Genomic DNA, 21,000 nt, shown 5'->3' on the forward strand with positions numbered 1-21,000 from the left:
AATAATGGGCTATCAACCTGTTGACAACCAATGCAGATAAATGGGAATAAATGGAAAAGGTAACATGATCCAAATGTGCATGTAACACAAGGGTTTTTATGTTTTTTATAAAAGCTAGTACAAGTAATATTAGACGAATTAGCCCAATAATAGATAGTTGATGCTTCCACCCACTATATCCTGCGAAATAAATAGCCTGTTTTCATTTAAAGCTATATCTGATATGGGATAATAATGAATATTTACCATATGAAGGCTCTGTCATCGAAGTGTGGGCCAGATGGTTAATAATAATCTTTGTCACGCTGAGTCTAATGAACAGAAACGACCACAGATAAAGAGGATTTGTTGTTTTATGACACATGTAGCACCTAAGTGTTTATTAACTGTATTCTGTTACATTTATTCTCCTCCAGAAACTTTTGTTATTACCAAAGATATTGTTATTACTGTTGGAGACGCCACTTCCGGGTTTTGTCGTTGGCCACGCCACAGTTAAACGACGTAACCAATCAGCGTCCAGAGTGGCGGCTCGTCACGCTGTGTCGTCACAGCAGCAGGGAGCACATGCTTGACAACAGATCCAGTGCCCCATTATAGATAGATAGATAGATAGATAGATAGATAGATAGATAGATAGATAGATAGATAGATAGATAGATAGATAGATAGATAGATAGATAGATAGATAGATAGATAGATAGATAGATAGATAGATAGATGTAATGTAAAGGTTTATAAATTATGAATACACTCTCCCTGTTACTACTGAACTGCTGTACACTTGATCCTGCCTTAGGCTAGATAGATACTGAATCTATTCTCTACACACAACTTCAAGACTATTCTCAATATGTGTGCAATGCAGAGCTTCAAGTTTCCACAGAACACTTGTGTAAGATGCCTATTGCACCAGGACTACCTTTCAAACTCATGTACACATGGTTATATTTGGGGTAGCCTACTTTTTATTAATCAACTTTAAGAGTATCATCCATCAGATAGTGGGTATGCCTATGTCCAATAGACAATATACAATACAAATCCAGTACCAGAAGTTTGAATCAAGTTAACACTGTTGGCTTATTATGTTTCCCTTTTTTTCTTTTTATGAATAACTCCAGGAGTCCTAATGAGGCAGATGACCTTTGTTGTTGGTTTGAGGCTGAGTAAAAGTGTCACTCCTCTGTTGTGTTTGTGATTATTCTTGTCAGTTGATTAACAGCTGCACTTGATAATTCCATATGTTTCTGGGCATTGCAAATAAATCAATTTAGTGTATTTTCCCCCCTGTGTTACATGTTAGAATATTACCTGACTTATTTTGGCAATTGAACACATTACCTTGCGAATATGACACCACATAACACGACAGAAAGCTTTAAATGAAGTTGTAAAGTGTGACAGCTCTTATCGTGTCAATTGCTGTGATTTATTATTATCATTATTATTAAATCAGTTCAAACCAGTTGTAACCACCTGGAGCTTTTTGAGGCCCCTGCAGTTCTGGGACCTTCACAGTTATAGTTGCCTTCTTTGCCTGCTTGTAATCCAGCCCTGCCTGGCTGCAGTAGTAAATAATTGCCTCTAGTTTTAAAACATTTAAACCCCTCGTATCCGTTCATATCCTTGGGAACTCGGTGTTGTGTGTTTTAATTCAACCAAACGTTGTCATCCGCTGTCACTCGACATGTTAAACAAATGTTTACTTGTTCGTTTTTAATGCATCTCTCTCTCTCTCTCTCTCTCTCGGCGTTTTTGCGTCGCTGTCACAAGTGGGCGGGCTCGTCTTTGCCGCGATTGGCCGTTGCTATGAAACGCCCCCAGACTGACAGCGCTCCGGCTTCCGGTTCATCCCGCCGTGCGCAGAAGTTGCTAGTCACAGGAGCCACAATGGCGTTTGTAGTCTCCTTCAGATAGGGCTGTGGATGATATTAAAATCCACCAGCATCGCCCTAAATATAGGCCAGGTTGACTCCCAGAGCCATTGATAATAAACTGGAACATCTACTGCACACGAAAATATTATAATTTCTAATCAATATTGAATTTATTAGGGGATAAAACTTTACATTAAAGGGAACATGTAAACAGTACCAACCGGGTCAAGTTTTCATTTTGTTCGAGCGTCTTTTAATGAAGGCACTTGGCTTGTTTCTGAATGCAGAGACCGTAATTCTGTGGAATATTAAAAAACACCTTTTACTTAAACTTGGCACCGGACAAAGGACAGCTTTCACAAAGGGACTTTTTTGCCTTTTTCTTTTTCACGAGTCAGCTTGCTAGCTCGCTAAGCTAAGCTAAGCTAGGCTAAGCTAAGCTAAAGAAACTGAGACGGAGACGCCACCACCACAATGCTCCGATGTTGTTTGTTGTTCCGGATCTTTTTCATTCATTGACTGACTGAATTTCAAAGTTCAGACTTTACAGCACTGGAAAACGACGGTGGCATTTTTTTGCGGGGTTTTGTTTTTGGTGAACTATGGAGGAGATGTCTGCGGACTGACTGAGCTGCTGCTGCTGCCGTTGAGGAGCAGGAGGAGCAAGCAGGAGGAGGACCGGACTGGACTGGACTGTGAGCGGCCTGGTGGTGTGTTTATTTTGTGTGTTTTTTCTGCTTAGTAACACCTTTTAGTTGTTTTTTTATTTTTATTTTATTTTTTTACTTCTCCTGTGAGTGAGTGAATGAATTGCCTGGACTACCGAGGCCCAGTCGCAGGAGAGGTACCGACGCCGGCGTGAGGGATGCCTGGGTCGGACCGACACCATGGGACCAAGAGGAAGCCGGAATCGAGCATCGGTGGTGGGGGGGCAGCAGCAGCAGCACCGCCACACCACCAGACCCAGGCCGCCCCGAGTCATACCTCAGCGGGAGACATGATGACGAGCAAAGACGGCAACAAGGTGCACTTAAAATCTTCGATGTCCTCTTCGTCGTCTACTACTGCTACTAAACGCAAACGGCATAAATCAACCAAACATCACCGGGAATCGTCATCATCCTCGGCGGCGGCAGATTTTACCCTCGGCGGCGGCGATACGGCGCCTCCTGGTGGCGTCAGCGCGGTGAAGAAGCCTCTGGTTGAGTACGATGATATCAGCTCCGACTCGGACACTTTCTCGGACCTCCCACCGTCCTCCTCCAGGCCTTCTGCCGACAGGGGGGTCGGGGAGCGACTGCCGGAGCCCCCCTCTCCGGACTACGCCGACGACGACGACGACGACAACAACAGGGACGATATCGAAAGAGAAAGCGGCGTTAGGGAGAGCAGAGGGGGGCACCGACACTCCCGGAAAAAGTCCAACAAGGACCCTAATAAAAATAAAATCGCAGAGTCTGGGAATGGGGAACGTGGGTACAAGAAAAAGAGCAGCAAAGACCGTGAGAAAGGGAGTTCCGGGAAGAGCAAGGAGAAGGCTGCGGCATCCGGATCCTCATCCTCATCCAAGCGCCTGGTCCAGCAGCAGCAGCAGCAGCAGCAGCCGGAGGTGGGTGAGTCTAAACGCGGGGAGCTGATGCTCTCCTCCTCCCAGGTACAGCCTGCAGCAGCAGCAGCAGCAGCAACAACCAGTGTAGGCAGCACTACTTCCTCCACATCCTCATCTCGCAGCAAGGAGAGCAGCCGCTCAGGGAAGTCTCGCAAAGACCGGCAGCAGAAGAGAGAAGGCCGCGGGGAGGGCGGCAGCAGCAGCAGCCGCTCCTCCTCCCAGAGGAACCGGGCGGACAGGGGCCACCGCAAATCCTCCAAGAGCCACAAGTCGAGCCCCAAGGGCAAGTCTTCAAGTAGGGGTAGCCCTCGCCGGAAGGGCACCGCCACCAACACCACCAACACTGGCACCACCTCCTCCGCGCTGTCCCCCAGCCCCAGGAGAGCGGCCGGCAGCGAGAGTCCACCGGGCGGCGGCGGAGGGTACGGGCAGCAGGGGGATGACGGCTACTCCAGACGGAGGGTGACCCAGCAGAGCCCCAGCCCCTATGGGGACATGTCCCGCCGCAGCAGACAGAGATCAGACAGCCCCTATGGCAGCAGACACAGGTCTTCCAGCTACGAGAGGGACAGCAGCCCCTATTCGAGGAGACGCTCCATCAGCCCATATGGTACCCGCAGGTCCTCCAGCACCAGCCCCATGTCCAGGTGAGTATATGGCTGTGGTGGGTGTATATATATATATAAAGCTCTGGAAAAAATAGAGACCACTCCAAAATCAGCTTCTCTACATGTATGGCAGCCATCGATTCCAGTGTCTATTGAACTCCAACACAAGTAGACCTCACTCTACTTAGCTGATCACCTGAACCAAATCATATTTAATTATGAGGAAGATTATAAATAAGTAAAACACTGCTGTGATTAAAAATTGGGATTATTCCACCAATGTTGGGTTCTAAACTCTTCCTAAGTTTAAAAAGTAGTGTTGTGTTGTTTTCTTTGCATTATACAAGGTCTGAAACACCAGATTTTTTTTTGTTATTTTGACCTGCTGCCATTTTCTGCAAATAAATGCTCTAAATGACAATATTTCTATTTCAAATTTGGGGGAAATTTTGTCAGTAGGTTATAGAATGAAACAAAAGTGTTCATTTTACCCACAAACACATAGCTATATGAATGGTAAAACCAGAGGAACTGATCATTTTGAAGTGGTCTCTTAATTTTTTTTTCCAGGGCTGTATATGTATTAGATAACTTACACACAATCACCTAGATGGGGTGCAAGTGTAAAATACCAGAGGCCATGTTGAGTGTTTCACTTAAATTAAGACTTACCTAGTAATGATTATCTAGTGGTAGTTTTGCATAGTTTCTGACACATCTTGACACTTTACGATCTAGGTTACTTAGCCTACTACTGACTGGGCTGTAGGCCAAACACACAAGCAGCCTGCACCGTCACTGTGAAGTCAGACAGACCTGTTGAACTGTCAAGAGTCCTTCTCCCTTAATCAAATGTTACTGCTGTTACACAGGAATCTGGCTGCAAGAGTCAGCATGTATATACTGCATGTGTAGGAAGAAGGGAGGTGACTCCAAAACTACTAAAATGAGGCTATAGTTTTTATTTTTGCAGGGCAGGATGTCAGTAAAGCATGAGCTCTGGTTGGGACAATGTAAACCTGATAGGTGTCATTCATTTAATCACTTTTGTACAGAAGATATAAGCTACTTTTCTCTCCTGAGGGTATCTAAATAAAAAAAACAAAAAACCCAAACTGCCACCTGGTGGTGAGACCTTTTTAATATATTTCTTCCCAGATTAGATTTGTTGTAATAAGAATACCATGTCTAATGTCATCGTTTCTAGTTGCCATGTTTGGTTCTCTTAAAAAAAAAAAAACCCAAAAAACTACATAAACTTTCTCAATTAACTTGAGATTTGTTCCTTGTATTTATCCAGAGAGAAACAGAGACCCATTTCTGTGTGAAAGCAAATGTTAAACCACTAAATTAGACAAGGAGCCGCCTCAGTTCAGTGTAAAGTTTTAGATCCAATCTGCCCTTTAGTTTATAGAGCAACAGTTGTTTCATTAATAATTTATCTATATTATCCTTTAGATACTTTCAGGTTAGGTCCACATGATGTGATCTAAGTAAACTTTATTGATAAAGTCGCATTCTGTTCCTTTGTTTTAAAACATTTTCAGAGCATAAACAACATTTTTTATTCTATTTTCTGTCTCAGTGGAGTCTATTTATGGAAAGAATCGGTTCATGAAGTTGTTTGTGTTTGTTTCCTTCAGACGCTCAGGCCGCTCCAGGAGTCGCTCCCCTCTGCACTACTCTTCCTCCCGCCGCTCCTCCTCCCGGTCCCGTTCCAAGAGGCATACGTCCTCAGCCGGAGCGGGCACCGGTTCCCACAGCAGCCGGCCAGCGAGCCGCTCCCCTCCCTCCTCCCGCCTGCCGCTCAACTCCAGTCTGGGAGCCGAGCTGACGCGCAGGAAGAAGGAACGCCAGGCGGCGGAGGCGGCCGCTCGAGCCAGCGGCGGCGGCGGCACATCCACTCCTCCGCCTGTACGTAAACCCGCAGCCTCCTCTTCCTCCTCCTCCTCCTCCGCCTCATCACGGCCCGCTAAAGCCGAGGCTCCGCAGCCCGAGAGAGACTCGACGGCTGCAGCAGAACCTCAGCCGCCGCCGCCGCAGCCGGCCGTGCAGTTACCCCAGGACGGTGAAGACCAGCCGGCAGCGCCTCCTCCCTCCTCCTCCGCCTCCTCTCCCGCGCCTCCTCCTCCTCAGCCCTCTCCCCCAGCGCCACCCGGCTCAGCCAACCAGATTCCTCCACCGCCGCCTCACGCAGAAACAACGAGTATTCAGCCTCCGACGCCCGCGACCGCATCGTCCCAGGCCAAGTCGCCGGCTCCGGTTCCCGCGCGCAGCCCCGTCCGCCCGACCGCGATCCACAAGACGTCGACTCTGCCCCCGCTGCCTTTACCTCCGATGCTGCTGGGAAACGCTCAGGACAGGTGAGGACCCCCCCACACACACACAGACACACATACAGTATGAATGACCTCATCCATGGAGTAACCTTTTACAGGAATGCCTTCTTTTATTTGCAAATAATACAAGGATACAACTTTTATTTACATCTTTTAAAGGGATAATTCAACATTTTGGCAAATTCTCCTATTGCCATAATCCCTGTAGTCATAGCAGTAGGTTCATCACCTTTAATTATTGGTGCATGTTGTTTTGAGATCGGCGGGGCAGAGACGTGAGCTGCAATGGAGGTGAACGGTACTGGTGAACTGTCTGTCATCAAACTAATCAAATACACAATCCAACAACTCCAAAATGCTCTGGTGGACAAGTTGTGACCTGCACCTATAATTATGTAACATTACGACACATGAAGCAAATAGTCGGAACTACTTGCGCTTTTGAAATCCCTCCGCCCAGCAGCCGTGTCTGGAATGTAGTCCCAGCTGCATTTGCCTCTAAAACGACTCTGTCTGGTAACGTTCTGTTATTATCTCATAGCGTGGTGAATGTGCAGGTCACAACTTGTCCACCAGATCGATTTGGAGTTGTTGAATTGTGTATTTGATGAGGGACAGGGGACCTGTACCGTTCACCTCCATTGTGTTCACTGAGCAGCTCACATCTCTGCCCCGCTGATCTCAAGACAACATGCACCAATAATTAAAGGTAATGAACCTACTGCTATGACTATAGGGATTATGGTGAGAGGAGAATTTGCCAAAAGGTTGAACTATCCCTTTTAAGACACAATGTCTTTCCTGCAGTTACACACTTGGTTGTTACCTGTAGATCCACAATACTTTAGATTGAATTCAAACTCTTATACAGGAATGGTTATTTATTTATATTCTGTGATTGACAGCGCTGTGGTTCAGAGGTTTTCAAAGTGTGGAAAAGTGAGCGTCACAGAACATAAAGACCGTCGAGCCACCTCCACTTAACAGTCATCTGAAGTGCGTTTTCAGTTCACTCAGCTTGTGCGTAACAGGCAGAGTGCAGACTATGTGGGCGCATTATTATAATACCGCCTTAAAATAACGGTGAAATCCTGCGCCACTGACTCAAGAACAGGTCAGTCACTCCCTGCTGTCTCAAGAAAGCTGAACTTTACCCATCACCTCATTTTAAGACCCACACTCTCAGGGTGAGCAAGTGTATTTGACATTTAAAGAACATAATTACAACTTCATAAAAACACAAGTGGTGGGTTTTGCTTTGTTGTGGTCGATGTGGTGCTGCACTGTTTGTTGGACTAAATGTAGATCTCAGTTTGCTGCTCCTCTCTCTCTCTCTCTCTCTCTCTCTCTCTGTGGCTACTAAAATTTCATCCATTTGGTGTTTAGCTGACCAGATGTTTACAGATATTTTTCAAGTTTATGTTTTTATCGCAGGCATAAAAGAGGGAGTGCAGCCTCACAAATACATTTTCAAAAACATGCACCACCGATTAGCAGCTCAGTGTCTCTCACCTGAATCTGTGTGTGATGAAGTTTGCGCGTTAATGTCTTCTCAAAGGGCAAAAAGAGCTTTTAGCGAGTCAATCAGAATTTAATACACCTGCTTTTACATGCAGAGAATTAAAAACTAATACTGAGGCTGGCCATGTTTAGCCATTTAGCTAACCTGGGAAACCTGTCTGGTTCGTTGATTACACTTTATCACGGCCACCTATGTATTGTAAACAACTCATTCTAAGCTACGAGACAGCTTTCATTTGTATGCGGTTGTGATTAGACTTCGGTAAATACGTATTTATGAAAGCAGTATTTGATTTTTGCTAATAAAAAGCCAAATAAGTTACATACTATACTGTCCCTTTAAGAGTTGCAGAGATGTTTTACCATAAACAGAGATCTGGGAGGAACAATTAAGGATCTAATTTCTGTTTCTTCTCTTTATCTCCTCATTTTTTTTTGTGTGTGTATCTTTCACCGTCAGTCCAAAGAAGTCCACCCCTCCTCAGAGGTCGTCTAGGAAGGACAAGGAAGTCCGCAGCCGGCCTTCGCTCATCGACCTTCCTCTACCACCCACGCTCGCCGGAGGTGAATCCTCTCCTCCACAGTCTCCCATCCGCCAGGCTCCTCCGCTCCCCCAGACCGCCCTTAAGAAGAGACCAAAGTCAGTTTCTTTAATCACTCACTCACCCACTTCCCCGCAGCCTGTTGTTAATCCCACAGTTTTAAATTTAAATCTAATCTCCTTTTTTGTTGTTGTTGTTGTTGTTGTTGGTTTCCAGGATTTGCTGCCCGCGATACGGTGAGCGCAAACACACCCAGAGTGACTGGGGAAAACGCTGTGTAGATAAATTCGATATAATTGGCATCATAGGGGAAGGCACCTATGGTCAGGTGTACAAGGCCAAGGACAAAGACACTGGTAAGGACTGGGATATTATGGGGAATATTAAAAAAAACAAGATTTTCGAGATGAGATGATTAATCCGCCTCCTCTCTAAAACGCCCAGGGGAGCTGGTGGCTCTGAAGAAAGTGCGCTTAGACAATGAAAAGGAAGGATTCCCCATTACAGCCATCAGAGAGATCAAGATCCTGCGGCAGCTCAAACACCGCAGCGTCGTCAACATGAAGGAGATCGTCACCGACAAGCAGGATGCACTCGACTTCAAGAAGGACAAAGGTGAGAGCGTCGGAGATGAAACAGTGGAGGCTCAGAGCGGAGCTGGTCCAGACCAGAATCACAGACCATAATGGATCCCACATTGGAAATGTTTTTCCATTAGCTGTGACGTCACTGATTAGGCTGCTGCCAGAACTGCATCATGGTGTCGATTTTCTTCCACTGCCGTTGTGCACTCAGCTCAGGGCTGTAAAACATAAAAACTTATTGCAGTGTGTTTCTGGCACTTGATTCGCTGCTCGTCACGGCCCATTATTCATTTGCCATTGTTGATTTGATAGTAGATATTAGATATTTATAGTTGTGTTTGACCCTTCACTTTAAAAAAAAAAGTATTTTATTAGATGCCCGTTGGGCTAAAAGTATCAAAGCAGAGCTTAATACTGGCTTAAATCAGGGATGATATGAAGGTTTTTTAATATCTCTGACTCTTAATGGCACAAATAATTAAAATAAAACAAGTAAAAACCAGGAGTAATGTGATGGTTGCAGTTTGTTTTGGCAGCAGATAAAAAGTTTTTTGTGACTTAGTGATGATTTAACCTTTAACATTAACTCAAAACTTGTTTTTTTTATTCATTATTTTCTTTACAGTTTGTCCTACATAAACAAAATCCACTGCACAACAGAGTTGATATCCAAAGAGGCAACACAGAAAACCATAAAGAAATATATAATATGAGAGAGAAAGAATTTAAAAGTATAAAAGTAAAAATAAATGTATTAAAGGAGTGGGCATGCTTTATATTTGACACGTCTTTTTTCTTGTATACAGTCCAAAATGGACTTAAATTGACATCACATCAACAGTGTAACTAGTTGTGTTCACACTACAGTAGGTCAACTGTTTCACTGATGTGTGTATATAATTATAAATGCGTCGTCCCTCTGGTTTTAGGGGCTTTCTACCTGGTGTTCGAGTACATGGACCACGACCTGATGGGCCTGCTGGAGTCGGGCCTGGTCCAGTTCTCCCACGAGCACATCCGCAGCTTCATGCGGCAGCTGATGGAGGGTCTGGACTACTGCCATAAGAACAACTTCCTGCACAGAGACATCAAGTGCTCCAACATACTGCTCAACAACAGGTAAAGAGCACCCACCCACTCAACAGTTCTGCATGTGTGTGTAACAGTTTGAAATGCAGCTGCAGCCTGTAAATACTCAGAGTAACGATCGCAGCGCTGTTATTGGGAGGTGCGTCAGCAGCAAAGCTAATTACAGTGCTACTAATTTAATGGAGCGATTCAATAACAACAGAGGAGAAGAAGAAGAAGAACAGCGGGTTCCTGCAGATGGTTGCTCAGAACAAGTCTGCATCCAAACTGCAAACATTATAGGATGCATGAGTGGACTGAGCTGAACGAGCTGTGCAAGATAAGATGCTAATGTATTTATACAGCAGGGAAAATAAGTATTGAACGCGTCAACATTTTCTTTCTCAGAAAATATATTTCTAATAGAGCTATTGACATGAAATTTTCACCAGATGTCAGTAACAGCGCAAGTAACGCACACATACAAAGAAATCTAAACATTTATGTCCATAAATTAAGTAATGTGTAATAAAGTGAAATGACACGAGGAATAAGTATTGAGCACATGAAGAAAAGGAGGAGGTGCAAAAAGGTAAAGAAGGAAAGTCAAGAAAGCAACTGGAGTCTGTCAGTATTTATAAAGTTATCCTGTCCCCTGTCAGTGCAGAGTAATATCAGCTTCTTTAGCCCAAATTGACATCTATAAAAAGGTTTCTCATCACCAAGGTGTCACACAAGAGGCATCTCATGACGGGGAAAAGCAAAGAGCTTCTCCAGACCTTCAGGAACTGATGTTGCAGAACATCCTGATGCATCGGTTACAGACGTGTCCGAATGCACCGTTTGATCCGTTAGTGCCGTTAATCTGGAACTGAATAGAACATTTTACCATAAACTGGCCACGACCAGGTCAAAAGAAAACTAAGAGGATGTCCAAGATCCAAGGATCACTGACGGAGAGCTTTAGAGAGACCCTACAGTTGTATAAAAACAATGAATAATGCACTCAACCACCATGGCCTCTATGCTGCTCACCATGCAGGTCTATTGACGCCTTCAATACTTACTTTCCCTGCTGTGTTAAAAAAAAAGATGAATAAATAAAACATTTGCTGCCTGATGAAGCGTTGAGAGTTTGTTGCAGTTGCTGCCTCAGAGCCACACAGCTCACTGTCACTAGACAAGTGGAGTTTGGACAGTTGCACCATGTGACTGCTAAGTTTGGACGGAAGCTTTATTGTTTTGGTCTTTTAACATCTCTAAGTTCCTTGTCAGATAAGATGTTGTTACCGGCAGCAGAGTGGGAAGTGAACACTGTAGAAAATACCAAATACAAAATGAGAAGGATTCAAAGATTTTTATTGTCAACATGTCTCTATATTTCCAGGCTGTTTCTCTCTCACCTTAGAATAAACAGTACAAGATATAGATGAAACACTCTAGAAAAATAAAATTTAATATAATATATAAAGTGGCAGTAGTGCGGATGGTACAGTAAGGTATCCACAAGTTTCCGAACGTCATTTATGGTCAAAACTGGTTTCCGGTTTGCCGGTTTGGTGGAATTTTACGTTTACGTTTCCATGGTTTTCAGGCGTTGTCATAGTTGCGGTAAACGCATGGATCTATTAACGCTGGCTTTTAACACAGATGTCAATTTGTGTGATATCCACTGTTAAAAGCTGCTGTGATGATCCATGCGTTTTACAGATTTTCATTGGGGGAAAAAAAAAAAAAAATCCATGCATTTACCGCGGCTACTGAAACCATGGAAACGTAAACATAACATTCCAAAACCGGCAAAACAGGCTACGTTTTTGACGTTCGGAAAAAGGTGGATAGGACAGATCAAAGATTGTAGTAAAATGTAACAGAAACAGACCGGGGACATTTTAAAATCAGCTTGAACATCACTAAACAGGTTCTGGTGTCAGGTTTAATGGATTTCCTCCCTCTGTAGTTCTTCAATGATTTTTGTGTCTAAACTCAAAGAACTGATTCAGAACAGCCTCCTGGGCCGTTGTGTTGTTGTATAATGTCGTTAGTGTAGCTGTCAGTGATGTAACAGTGTCTCTCTGTCTGTTGCTCAGTGCTGCGGCCGCTAATCTTCACCTCTTATCATCTGTGTCTTTTTGTTCAGAGGTCAGATCAAACTGGCTGACTTTGGTTTGGCCCGACTTTACAATTCAGAGGAAAGGTAAGACCAGAGAGAGTGTGTGTGTGTGTGTGTGTGTGTTGTATGGAGGTTTCATCTAATGGAATGTGTGTGTGTGTGTAATGATGGTTGAAGCAGGAGTGAAACCTCATCATGAGTTTCAGTCGTTGCCCACTAGGTGGAGCTGTCTCCTTGTTAGAAACAGCTGATATAAATCTGAATCTGCCTCCCTTGTCTCTCTTCAGTCGACCGTACACTAATAAAGTAATCACACTATGGTACCGGCCCCCGGAGCTGCTGCTGGGAGAGGAGAGGTACTCTCCAGCCATCGACGTCTGGAGCTGTGGGTGAGTCTCTCACTGACCACGTCTAAGTTTTTTTTAAAATGCTGCCGCTGCTGCTGCTGCTTCTGCTGCTGCTGCTGCTGCACTCCCATTCATGTGACACAATGTTTAGTTTAGTTTAGTTTATTTGGTCCATTCATTGAAAAAAGAAAAGAAAAACTGTTTAAAAAAAAAATATAGTGCAACTCCTGAATAATGGGATTGATGGGATTTCTTGATTTCCCTCATCAAACTCATCAAATACACAATCCAACAACTCCAAAACGCTCTGGTGGACAAGTTGTGACCTGCACATTCACCACGCTATGAGATAATAACAGAACGTTACCAGACAGAGTTGTTTTAGAGGGAAATGTAGAGACTGCTTGATGAAAAACTGTCCCTGAAGGCAACGCGCATCAGCGGTTTTGCATGAATTTCCCTCTAAAACAACTCTGTCTGGTAACGTTCTGTTATTATCTCATAGCGTGGTGAATGTGCAGGTCACAACTTGTCGCAACGACAATTAAAGGTAACAAACCTACTCCTAAAACTATAGGGATTATGGCAATGGGCCAATTTGCCAAAATGTTGAAGTATCCCTTTAAGACTCAATCCACAGCAATTCTGACAACATTTGAAACAAATAATTAACATTTTATATGACTCTGCATCAGTGGAGTGGTGGAGGCAGACAGTTATAGGTTATTGTTCAATTAATTCATAGGTAAATAGCTTCTATATATAAATACATGTCGATTCGGCCTCATGTAATGAGGTAATGTAATGTCAATAAAGTCATCCGTATCCTATTTGTATTGTATCTTATTGTATGTTTCTCATATGGTGTGTTTACTGTGTGATTGTTGCATTGTCTCACAACCTCTGACTTGTCTCTGGGCCCAGGTGCATTTTGGGAGAGCTCTTTAAAAAGAAGCCCATCTTCCAGGCCAACCAGGAAATTCTGCAGCTGGAGCTGATCAGGTAGGTAACCCCCTCCCTCCCTCCTTCCCTCCCCCCTCTCCCTCCATTATCTCAACAGCCTCCTTCCTGCTTCCTCCCTGGAGCTCTGACCTCTGACCTCTGTGTGTCCTCTTCCTCAGCCGTCTGTGTGGGAGTCCCTGTCCCGCCGCGTGGCCCGACGTCATCAAACTCCCGCTCTTCAACACCATGAAGCCCAAGAAGCAGTACCGACGGCAGCTGAGGGAGGAGTTCGCCTTGTACGTCGCCACGCTTTAACTTTAACTCTCCATCGAAGCAGCTCTGATCGACTCTTACGCTGTGTCTCAATTTGAATACTTCCATGAGTACACTGTTCTGTAGCACGCAAATTTCGACAGATAGTGTCGTCTCAAATTGCATACTTGCGCTGTGACCTTATGGTTTGCCAACGTCGTCTTCTTCTTTTTTGGATGCTACTGTCGCCCGTCAACACATCTACCGACTTGTTTTGTTTGTTATTTCAATTAGCGATAATGAACCTGGTACACACATAAAGACTTTCTAAATCCCAACAGATTTTTTTTTTTATCTGTGAGCGACCCCACACATGAAGATAAAAAAATCTTTGAACAGTTTTGATCATATTGTGTGTGGTGTGCTCCGATATTCTAAATACAGCAAACCGCACACATAAAGATTTGTCTTATGACACACTAGAGTCTCGTCCCCTTACGCAAGAAATCTGTGTTTCGCTTTGTTGATGGCAGCCATACTGGTTTGTTATGCTTCAGTCAGCTTGCTTCTTTATTTAGATTTTTTAAAATTGACTGTAATATCATGAAAGTTGAGTTGACGTCGACTCGTCGCTGATGATGTCATTCATATTTTTCCCGTCATAAACAAAATCACAGGAGGAGGGGAAATGCTTTGCAACAATCTGTATTCATTCATCTATATTCAGTATTTCGATCCTAGTTGGTTGTTGTTGTACGCGACGTAAAGCTGCCTGTACGAACGAGAGTTTTTTAAAAAGCAGCAGACTTTACTTACTTGTGTGCGCCACATGTTTAATGCGAGGTGGAGATCACGGCTCCTATCACCGGCGGAAAACATCGAGCTACCGATATGTTGATTTCCATATATTGTATTCTGCTACATAGCCAAGATGGCGATCATTTAGAGTGGGCAGTGTCCATCGTTCCACACTCAACTTTCTGACTGTTATGAGTGAACCATCCAGCTACTTCGAGTAAACATAGTATTACATAGTAGTTAGCATAAGTACTGAAGTATTCGAGCTGAGACGCAGCATTTGTCTGTTTTCTGCATCTAAACCGTCTCTGTTGTCCAGTTTACCAACTCCTGCCCTCGACCTGCTGGACCGAATGTTGACCCTTGACCCAGCGCGGCGCTGCACATCGGAGCAGGCCCTGCACTGCGACTTCCTGCGCGACGTGGAGCCCAACAAGATGCCGCCACCAGAGTCAGTGACTGATGCTGAATACTTTTTCCTTCCTGCCATCTTTCATTTTTATTATTTTTATTTTTATTTTTTATTTGCAGCAGGTGCAAATCAAGATATGTCTGTCAGTGCAGACAACCAAAGTACAAACATATAAAGATATACACATACATATATACATACATCTGCCACAACATTAACCAAAAAACAAACAAACAAACAAAAATAAGTCACACCACAAGAAATACATAAATAAAAACAAATGCACACACGTATACACATACTTATGTACTTAAAGCTCCAAGTATTAATCAAAATGAGTGTTGTTACTGTGAACAATTGACAAATACAAGTCATAACTAAAACAATAAAAGGGAAAAATAAAAGTAATAAAAAGGAACTAATAATAATAATAATGATAAAAAAAAACACATTCATAACCAAAAAAAAAGAAAGAAAAACATAGACCACCTGCATTTTTTATACCCCCTTGATCCCACCCCACCCCACAGATCCTTCTCCAAATATCATAACATACTTGATATTTCAGATAAATACATAAAAATACATAATAATGATAAAAAAAAAAAGATTAAATCATAGCTCGAGCTACATCGAGTGCCTCCTTCCTAACTTTGAGCACACGCTGACCTGCTCTATTCATCTATTTTTTTTTTTTATTCAACCCATGTCTGTCCCTCTCCTCTGTCCTCAGTCTCCCCCATCATCAGGACTGTCACGAGCTGTGGAGTAAGAAGAGACGGCGTGCGCGTCAGAGCGGCGTGCCCGAAGATGTGCCTGTGCCCAAAGTGCCCCGCAAAGACACGACGGGGACGTCGAGCGGAGAAAACAGTCGGCCCCAGAGCAGCCCGGCCGGAGCCCCCCCTCCCCCGCCGGGGAAACCGCCCTCCACGGCAAACTTAGAGAGTCAGTTGTCAGGTAACACGGACTGAGAGAGGCACACAGAGAGATGTTTCTGTTATTAAATGTTTCAAAAATCTGTTTCCAATACAAAACAAACTGCAAAGAGTGGCAACTGAAAAGAAAAAGAATCTTCTGTGGTTGGTTCAGAGAGGTGCGTTCAAATGTTAGACTGAAATATCAAACTAACGGCGCCAGGTTTCAACCACGACACGTTTTCCTCAGGGATTATTGTTAATTTATTGTTTATTGAGGATCCCCATAAGCCGACACTCGTCTTCCTGGGATCCTCTTAAAATATTCCCGTTATAAATTATAACAATACACAGATCTAGTTATAATAAAAGAAAGAAAAGTAAAGTAAGTAGTAACAATTCCCCAAATCAGTTTTAAAATAACAGGAGCAGGAACAAAAGGACAAAGTGGGAAGCAGGAAGCAGGAAGCAGTTGCAGGGCGTGGTCGGATAAAAGAAGCGAGAATTAGCGCATTTTTATTTTATCGTGTTGCGTACGGATCCCTGTTCACATCAGTTTTAGTTTAATTTTGTTTATTTGTTTCATTCATCAAAAAATTAAAACCAAACAACTAAAAAAAAAAGACAATAATGCAACTCCTGAATGAAAGGGAGCAGAAAGATGCAAACTTATGTTGTCTACCACTTTTTTCAAGAAATCCTTTTACAATTTAGATAATATAGTATGTATCGAAGGAAAGAAGGAATGGAAGAAGAATAACAGCAACTACAAGTACAACAAAAGTAGCATAAAATAAGTTTGAGTTATGTCTGCTGACCAACCTTCTACTCATCATCCTAGTAATCCTAGGATTAACCCTAGTATTAAAGAGGAACTATGCAAGTATGGTTGCTTTTTCTCCATTTTGCTAACCCTGCTCTCGGCCATGTGCATTTGTTTACAACGAAGCCGACGAAAAATCAGTACATGTAGCGGTGGATGATGTTATATAACATATAAGATGTTACAACGTGTATATCTGTGTAGTCTTATCTGTCATAAACAAAAGATTATAGGTTATGGAGCACATTTGAGAGCTGGGACACCGAGTAACTACACTGATGTTAGAAGGTTGGTTTTCAGCCATGAGACGCCAGGTGAAGGCAGAGAGCCTCCGTTCTCACTCGTAACAAGTCACAAGTCATATAGTTAACGATCAATTACTCCGGAGCTTTTTAATGAAGGTAAAGATGCAGCATAGCCACGGGAGAAATCCTGCTTAGTTCCTCTTTAAGATACAGAGGTGACAAGAGCTGAAGAAGAGCGATTTGAAGATGACGAGCAACAAGTGGTCGGACCTGAACTCAGGATGTTGTGGGTTTTTTTCTTGTCGGTGTGTTGTGTTAACCTGTGGGTCTGATGTGATGTGAGGGCGGTTGGTGCCTGTGAATCACGGTACTGGACCTTCTGGTTTTCTCACGTTTGAATTGTGGCCGTGTGAATGTGTGTGTGTGTGTGTGTGTGTGTGTCCAGGCCTGGGAGCCGTGGCCGAGCAGCTGAACCAGACGGAGCTGGCCGTGCTGCTGAACCTGCTGCAGGGACAGACGGACCTCAGCCTGCCCCAGGTGGCCCAGCTCCTCAACCTGTCCAACCCAGAGACTCTCAGCCAGTCGCTGTCCGCGCTCAGCGAGGCCTCCGACCACCAGGGGGCGCAGGAGGACCAGACCCAGACCCAGAACCAGTCCCAGTCCCAGTCCGCCACCGCCCGGTCCCAGCCGCCGGAGCCTCCTCCCGAGCCCCAGGAGCCGTCGCCGACGCCCGGGGAGCCGCCGCTGAGCCAGGAGGAGCAGGCCAACCTGCTGGCTCTGCTGCTGGGCCACATCATCAAGCCTCAGGCTGAGGAGCAGGCCGACGAGAGCAACGGCGTCCAATCAGAGGAGGCTCTAACGCGCGGCTCGTCCGCCTCTACTACTGATCGCAAGGGCAAGTCTGGGTTTAGTCTCTAGGGGGCCGAGGCAGGCAGGGTCAGGTGGAACTCACTGGGGACTGGAAGAGAGAAAGAGAGAGAAGGAGAGGAGAACAAACAGGAGCTATTTACTCTACACTATACAACGTAATCATGTTAGACTTCCTGCAGAAATCAGCAGAATGAAAAAAAATTCACTAAATGAATTGGGCTTTTAGACGTCGTACACTGCAAAAACTCAAAATCTTTCCAAGAATATTTGTCTTATTTCTTGTCAAAATGTCTCATTTCTAGTCAAAACTAAACTCTTTTTGCTTAAAATAAGAATCATCACCTTAAAAATAAACTTGTTTTTAGATCATTTTAATTTGTTTCGAACAAACTTTCACTTGAAATAAGTAGAAAAATCTAGACTTTTTTTTTTGTGCTTGTAATAAGGAAGAAAAACAGATTTTTTCTACTTATTTCAAGTGAAAATATGCATGAAAGAAGGAAAAAGTGTCTAAAAACAAGCTACTTTTTAATATGAGGAGTCTTATTTTAAGTATAATGAGACTCGTTTTGACTAGAAATTAAATTTTTGACTAGAAATGAGACAAATATTCTTGGAAAGATTTTGAGTTTTTGCAGTGTATGATGAGTCCCCCCTCCCCTCCTTTATCCCTGACATTCCTAAACACACACACATACATAAACACACACACTCGAACCTGCAGAAGGAGAAATAACAGAGCCTGTGTTGAGTTGACCTGTCTGTCTGGTTGTCTGTCTTCATGTGACGCTGGTGACCGGTCGAAGGGTTCGGTGGCACACGGGGGGGTGGGGATCTCTTTTCTTGTCTACTCAATAAAACCAGAAGTTAAGTTTTATTTCATTTGAGTAAAAAACAAAAAAGAAAAAGAAGAAAGGTTCACACTGTATTTGTTCCCTTCCACGTTCCTCCTCTTCTTCTTCTTCTTCATTTTCTCCCTCTCACAGTCTTTGTTTCTGTATCTGTCCCCATTTCCCCCCTGCTCCCCCACCCACCCACATGTTTTTTCCTTCCTCACTTCCTCATCCTCATCATAAAGCAGGTGTCATGGATTCTTCACAGTAAAAGGATGTTGCTTTAAAAAAAAGAAACCAGTCTGTAATTGTCAGCCTTTTTATGAAGAAAGTCTAATAAATTATCAAGTGGAAAAATAAATGTTTTGAATCTTTTAGACCTCACCTGCATGTGTTTCTTTTTAACTTTTTGGTTTTGTCACACATTTCTTCTTTTTTTTTTTCCTTTTTGTTTTCAACTGTTCACTCGGATATTAGTTAGAAAAAAAAAAGCAAAACAAAATGTCATTAGCAAGTTGAATAAAGCTGTTCTCTCTGCAGCCGGTGCTGGTTGAATGGTAACTGCTCACTGATCCTGTCGTGGTCGAAGGAAAAAAAACAAAAAAATGCACAAAATTTGTTGAAAACCTTCTCCTGCTCTTTTTTTTTATAATACTTAAAAAAAAAAATTAAAGCTCTCCCACACAAGTGGCCCAGCTCCACCTGAAGTTTCTCACCTAGCTCCACCACATCCCCCCCCCTTGTTTAAAGCTGCTTCACTTAATATTTGACTTTGACTTTCATAAACACAGAAGCAGCAACGATCAAACTGTATTTTTTCCATCATCAACACTGAACTTGAACCTTTATTTTATTTACATATTGTAACTTTAATGTTTTAAGATCTTAGTATTTTCAGCATCAACACCTCAGTGACTGTAGGTTCATAAAAACCAATAGTTATTGATATTTAGTTGTAGTAAGTTGTGTTAATGAAGCTGCTGCAGCTGCAGAGCTCTGACCTCTGGTGGCGAAGGACAGAACGTCAGCATTGTGCAACTCCACGTCCGACCCTGAGGTTTAAATATGTTTGAGCTGTTTAAGTAGTTAAAGTAGAAAAAAAGACAAATAAAACTAGGAGATGATACAGATGTGGACAGGAAACATCTGCCAGATGTGCCTCGATGCCTAACGTCTTGTCTGTCTGTCTATCTGTCCTCTGTCCTGCTTCCTGTAGACGGCGCAGTGTCCAAAAAGAAGCGACTTGGCTCCAACCAGGTGGCTGCGTCCGGTGAGCAGCGCCCGCCCTCTCCGTCTGGACCGCCGCCGCCTCCGCCTCCAGCTCCGAATCCTTCTCACCATGGAAACGCTCAGCAGCAGCATCAGCAGCCGGCGGCGACGACGGGCGCGGAGACGCAGCCGAGCCAGGACATCAGCCCGGCCGTGGCGGCGGCGCTGCTCCAGCTCATCTCTCAGCAGGACTCGGACGCCGCCGGCGCCGCCGGGGTCTCGCAGAGCGCCAAGGACCCCCCACCCCCGGCGCCCGCGGACTCTCCACCCAAACCCTCCGCTGCTGCCGAGGCCCCGGTTGCTCTGGTGACCGCCACCACCACCACCAACGCTGCCGCCGGCGCCGCCGCTCAGTTCCCCAAGGACCAGGACCTCCGTTTCGCCCACGGAGCCGCCCGTTGACCCTCAGAAACCCCCCAGTCCCCCTCTCCCTTATGGGATGGCTTGAGCCCCAGGTACCACCCGGCCCAGGTGCATCATGGGAAGAAGGCTCCAGTCAGTCAGAGGGAGCGAGAGCTGAACATGAATGTCTGAAAGAAAAGAGATTAAAGGTCTTTTCAGGTTCGGAGTAAGAAGAAGAAGAGACCCCACCCAACCCCCCGACCCCCCATCCTCCTCCACCACACACACACACCTCCTGTTTGGACCTGGTCCGTCTCTTTTTTTTGGACTCTAGTGAAGTTTTGCCTCGAGGTCGAGTCCCCCCCCCCCCCCCCTTTTAAAGGGATAGTTCAACATTTTGGCAAATTGGCCCAGTGCCATAATCCCTATAGTCATAGCAGTAGGTTTGTTACCTTTATTGGTCGGTGCAAGCTATTTTTAGAACGGCGGAGCAGAGCCGCGAGCTGCTCAGAGCTACGCTACGGAGGCTCATGGGATTTCTTGGTTTCCCTCATCAAACTCATCAAATACACAATCCAACAACTCCAAAACGCTCTGGTGGACAAGTTGTGACCTGCACATTCACCACGCTATGAGATAATAACAGAACGTTACCAGAGCTGTTTTAGAGGTAAATACAGAGACTGCTT

The 21,000-nt window shown here is 44.3% G+C and overlaps 1 protein-coding gene and 1 long non-coding RNA gene across 4 annotated transcripts in view; one reads left to right on the top strand and one right to left on the bottom strand.

The window, feature by feature from the left end:
- The window catches only part of LOC146982431 (uncharacterized), a 101,525-nt gene that overhangs the window by 23,107 nt on the left and 57,418 nt on the right, over nt 1-21,000 (bottom strand). The window lies entirely within an intron of this gene.
- cdk12 (cyclin dependent kinase 12) lies at nt 1,842-20,401 on the top strand. 3 transcript variants are annotated; one of them, XM_085783440.1, is made up of 15 exons: nt 1,842-2,575; nt 2,679-4,136; nt 5,741-6,460; nt 8,418-8,597; nt 8,716-8,855; nt 8,944-9,114; nt 10,013-10,202; nt 12,292-12,348; nt 12,552-12,653; nt 13,536-13,613; nt 13,733-13,849; nt 14,923-15,054; nt 15,749-15,972; nt 17,443-17,892; nt 19,917-20,399. In XM_085783440.1, the coding sequence occupies exons 2-15, from the start codon at nt 2,746-2,748 to the stop codon at nt 20,369-20,371; spliced, it is 4,407 nt and encodes a 1,468-aa protein (XP_085639566.1). In that variant the 5' UTR covers nt 1,842-2,575; nt 2,679-2,745; the 3' UTR covers nt 20,372-20,399. The 3 variants fall into 3 exon arrangements, with proteins under 3 accessions (XP_085639566.1, XP_085639567.1, XP_085639568.1); XM_085783441.1 differs by having other exon boundaries at nt 1,842-4,136; nt 15,749-15,960; nt 19,917-20,401; XM_085783442.1 differs by lacking the exon at nt 17,443-17,892 and having other exon boundaries at nt 1,842-4,136; nt 19,917-20,400.

This window comes from Trachurus japonicus, chromosome 8 (assembly GCF_045865225.1).
Source record: "Trachurus japonicus isolate A0001 chromosome 8, Traja_1.0".
Classification (NCBI taxonomy): domain Eukaryota; kingdom Metazoa; phylum Chordata; class Actinopteri; order Carangiformes; family Carangidae; genus Trachurus; species Trachurus japonicus.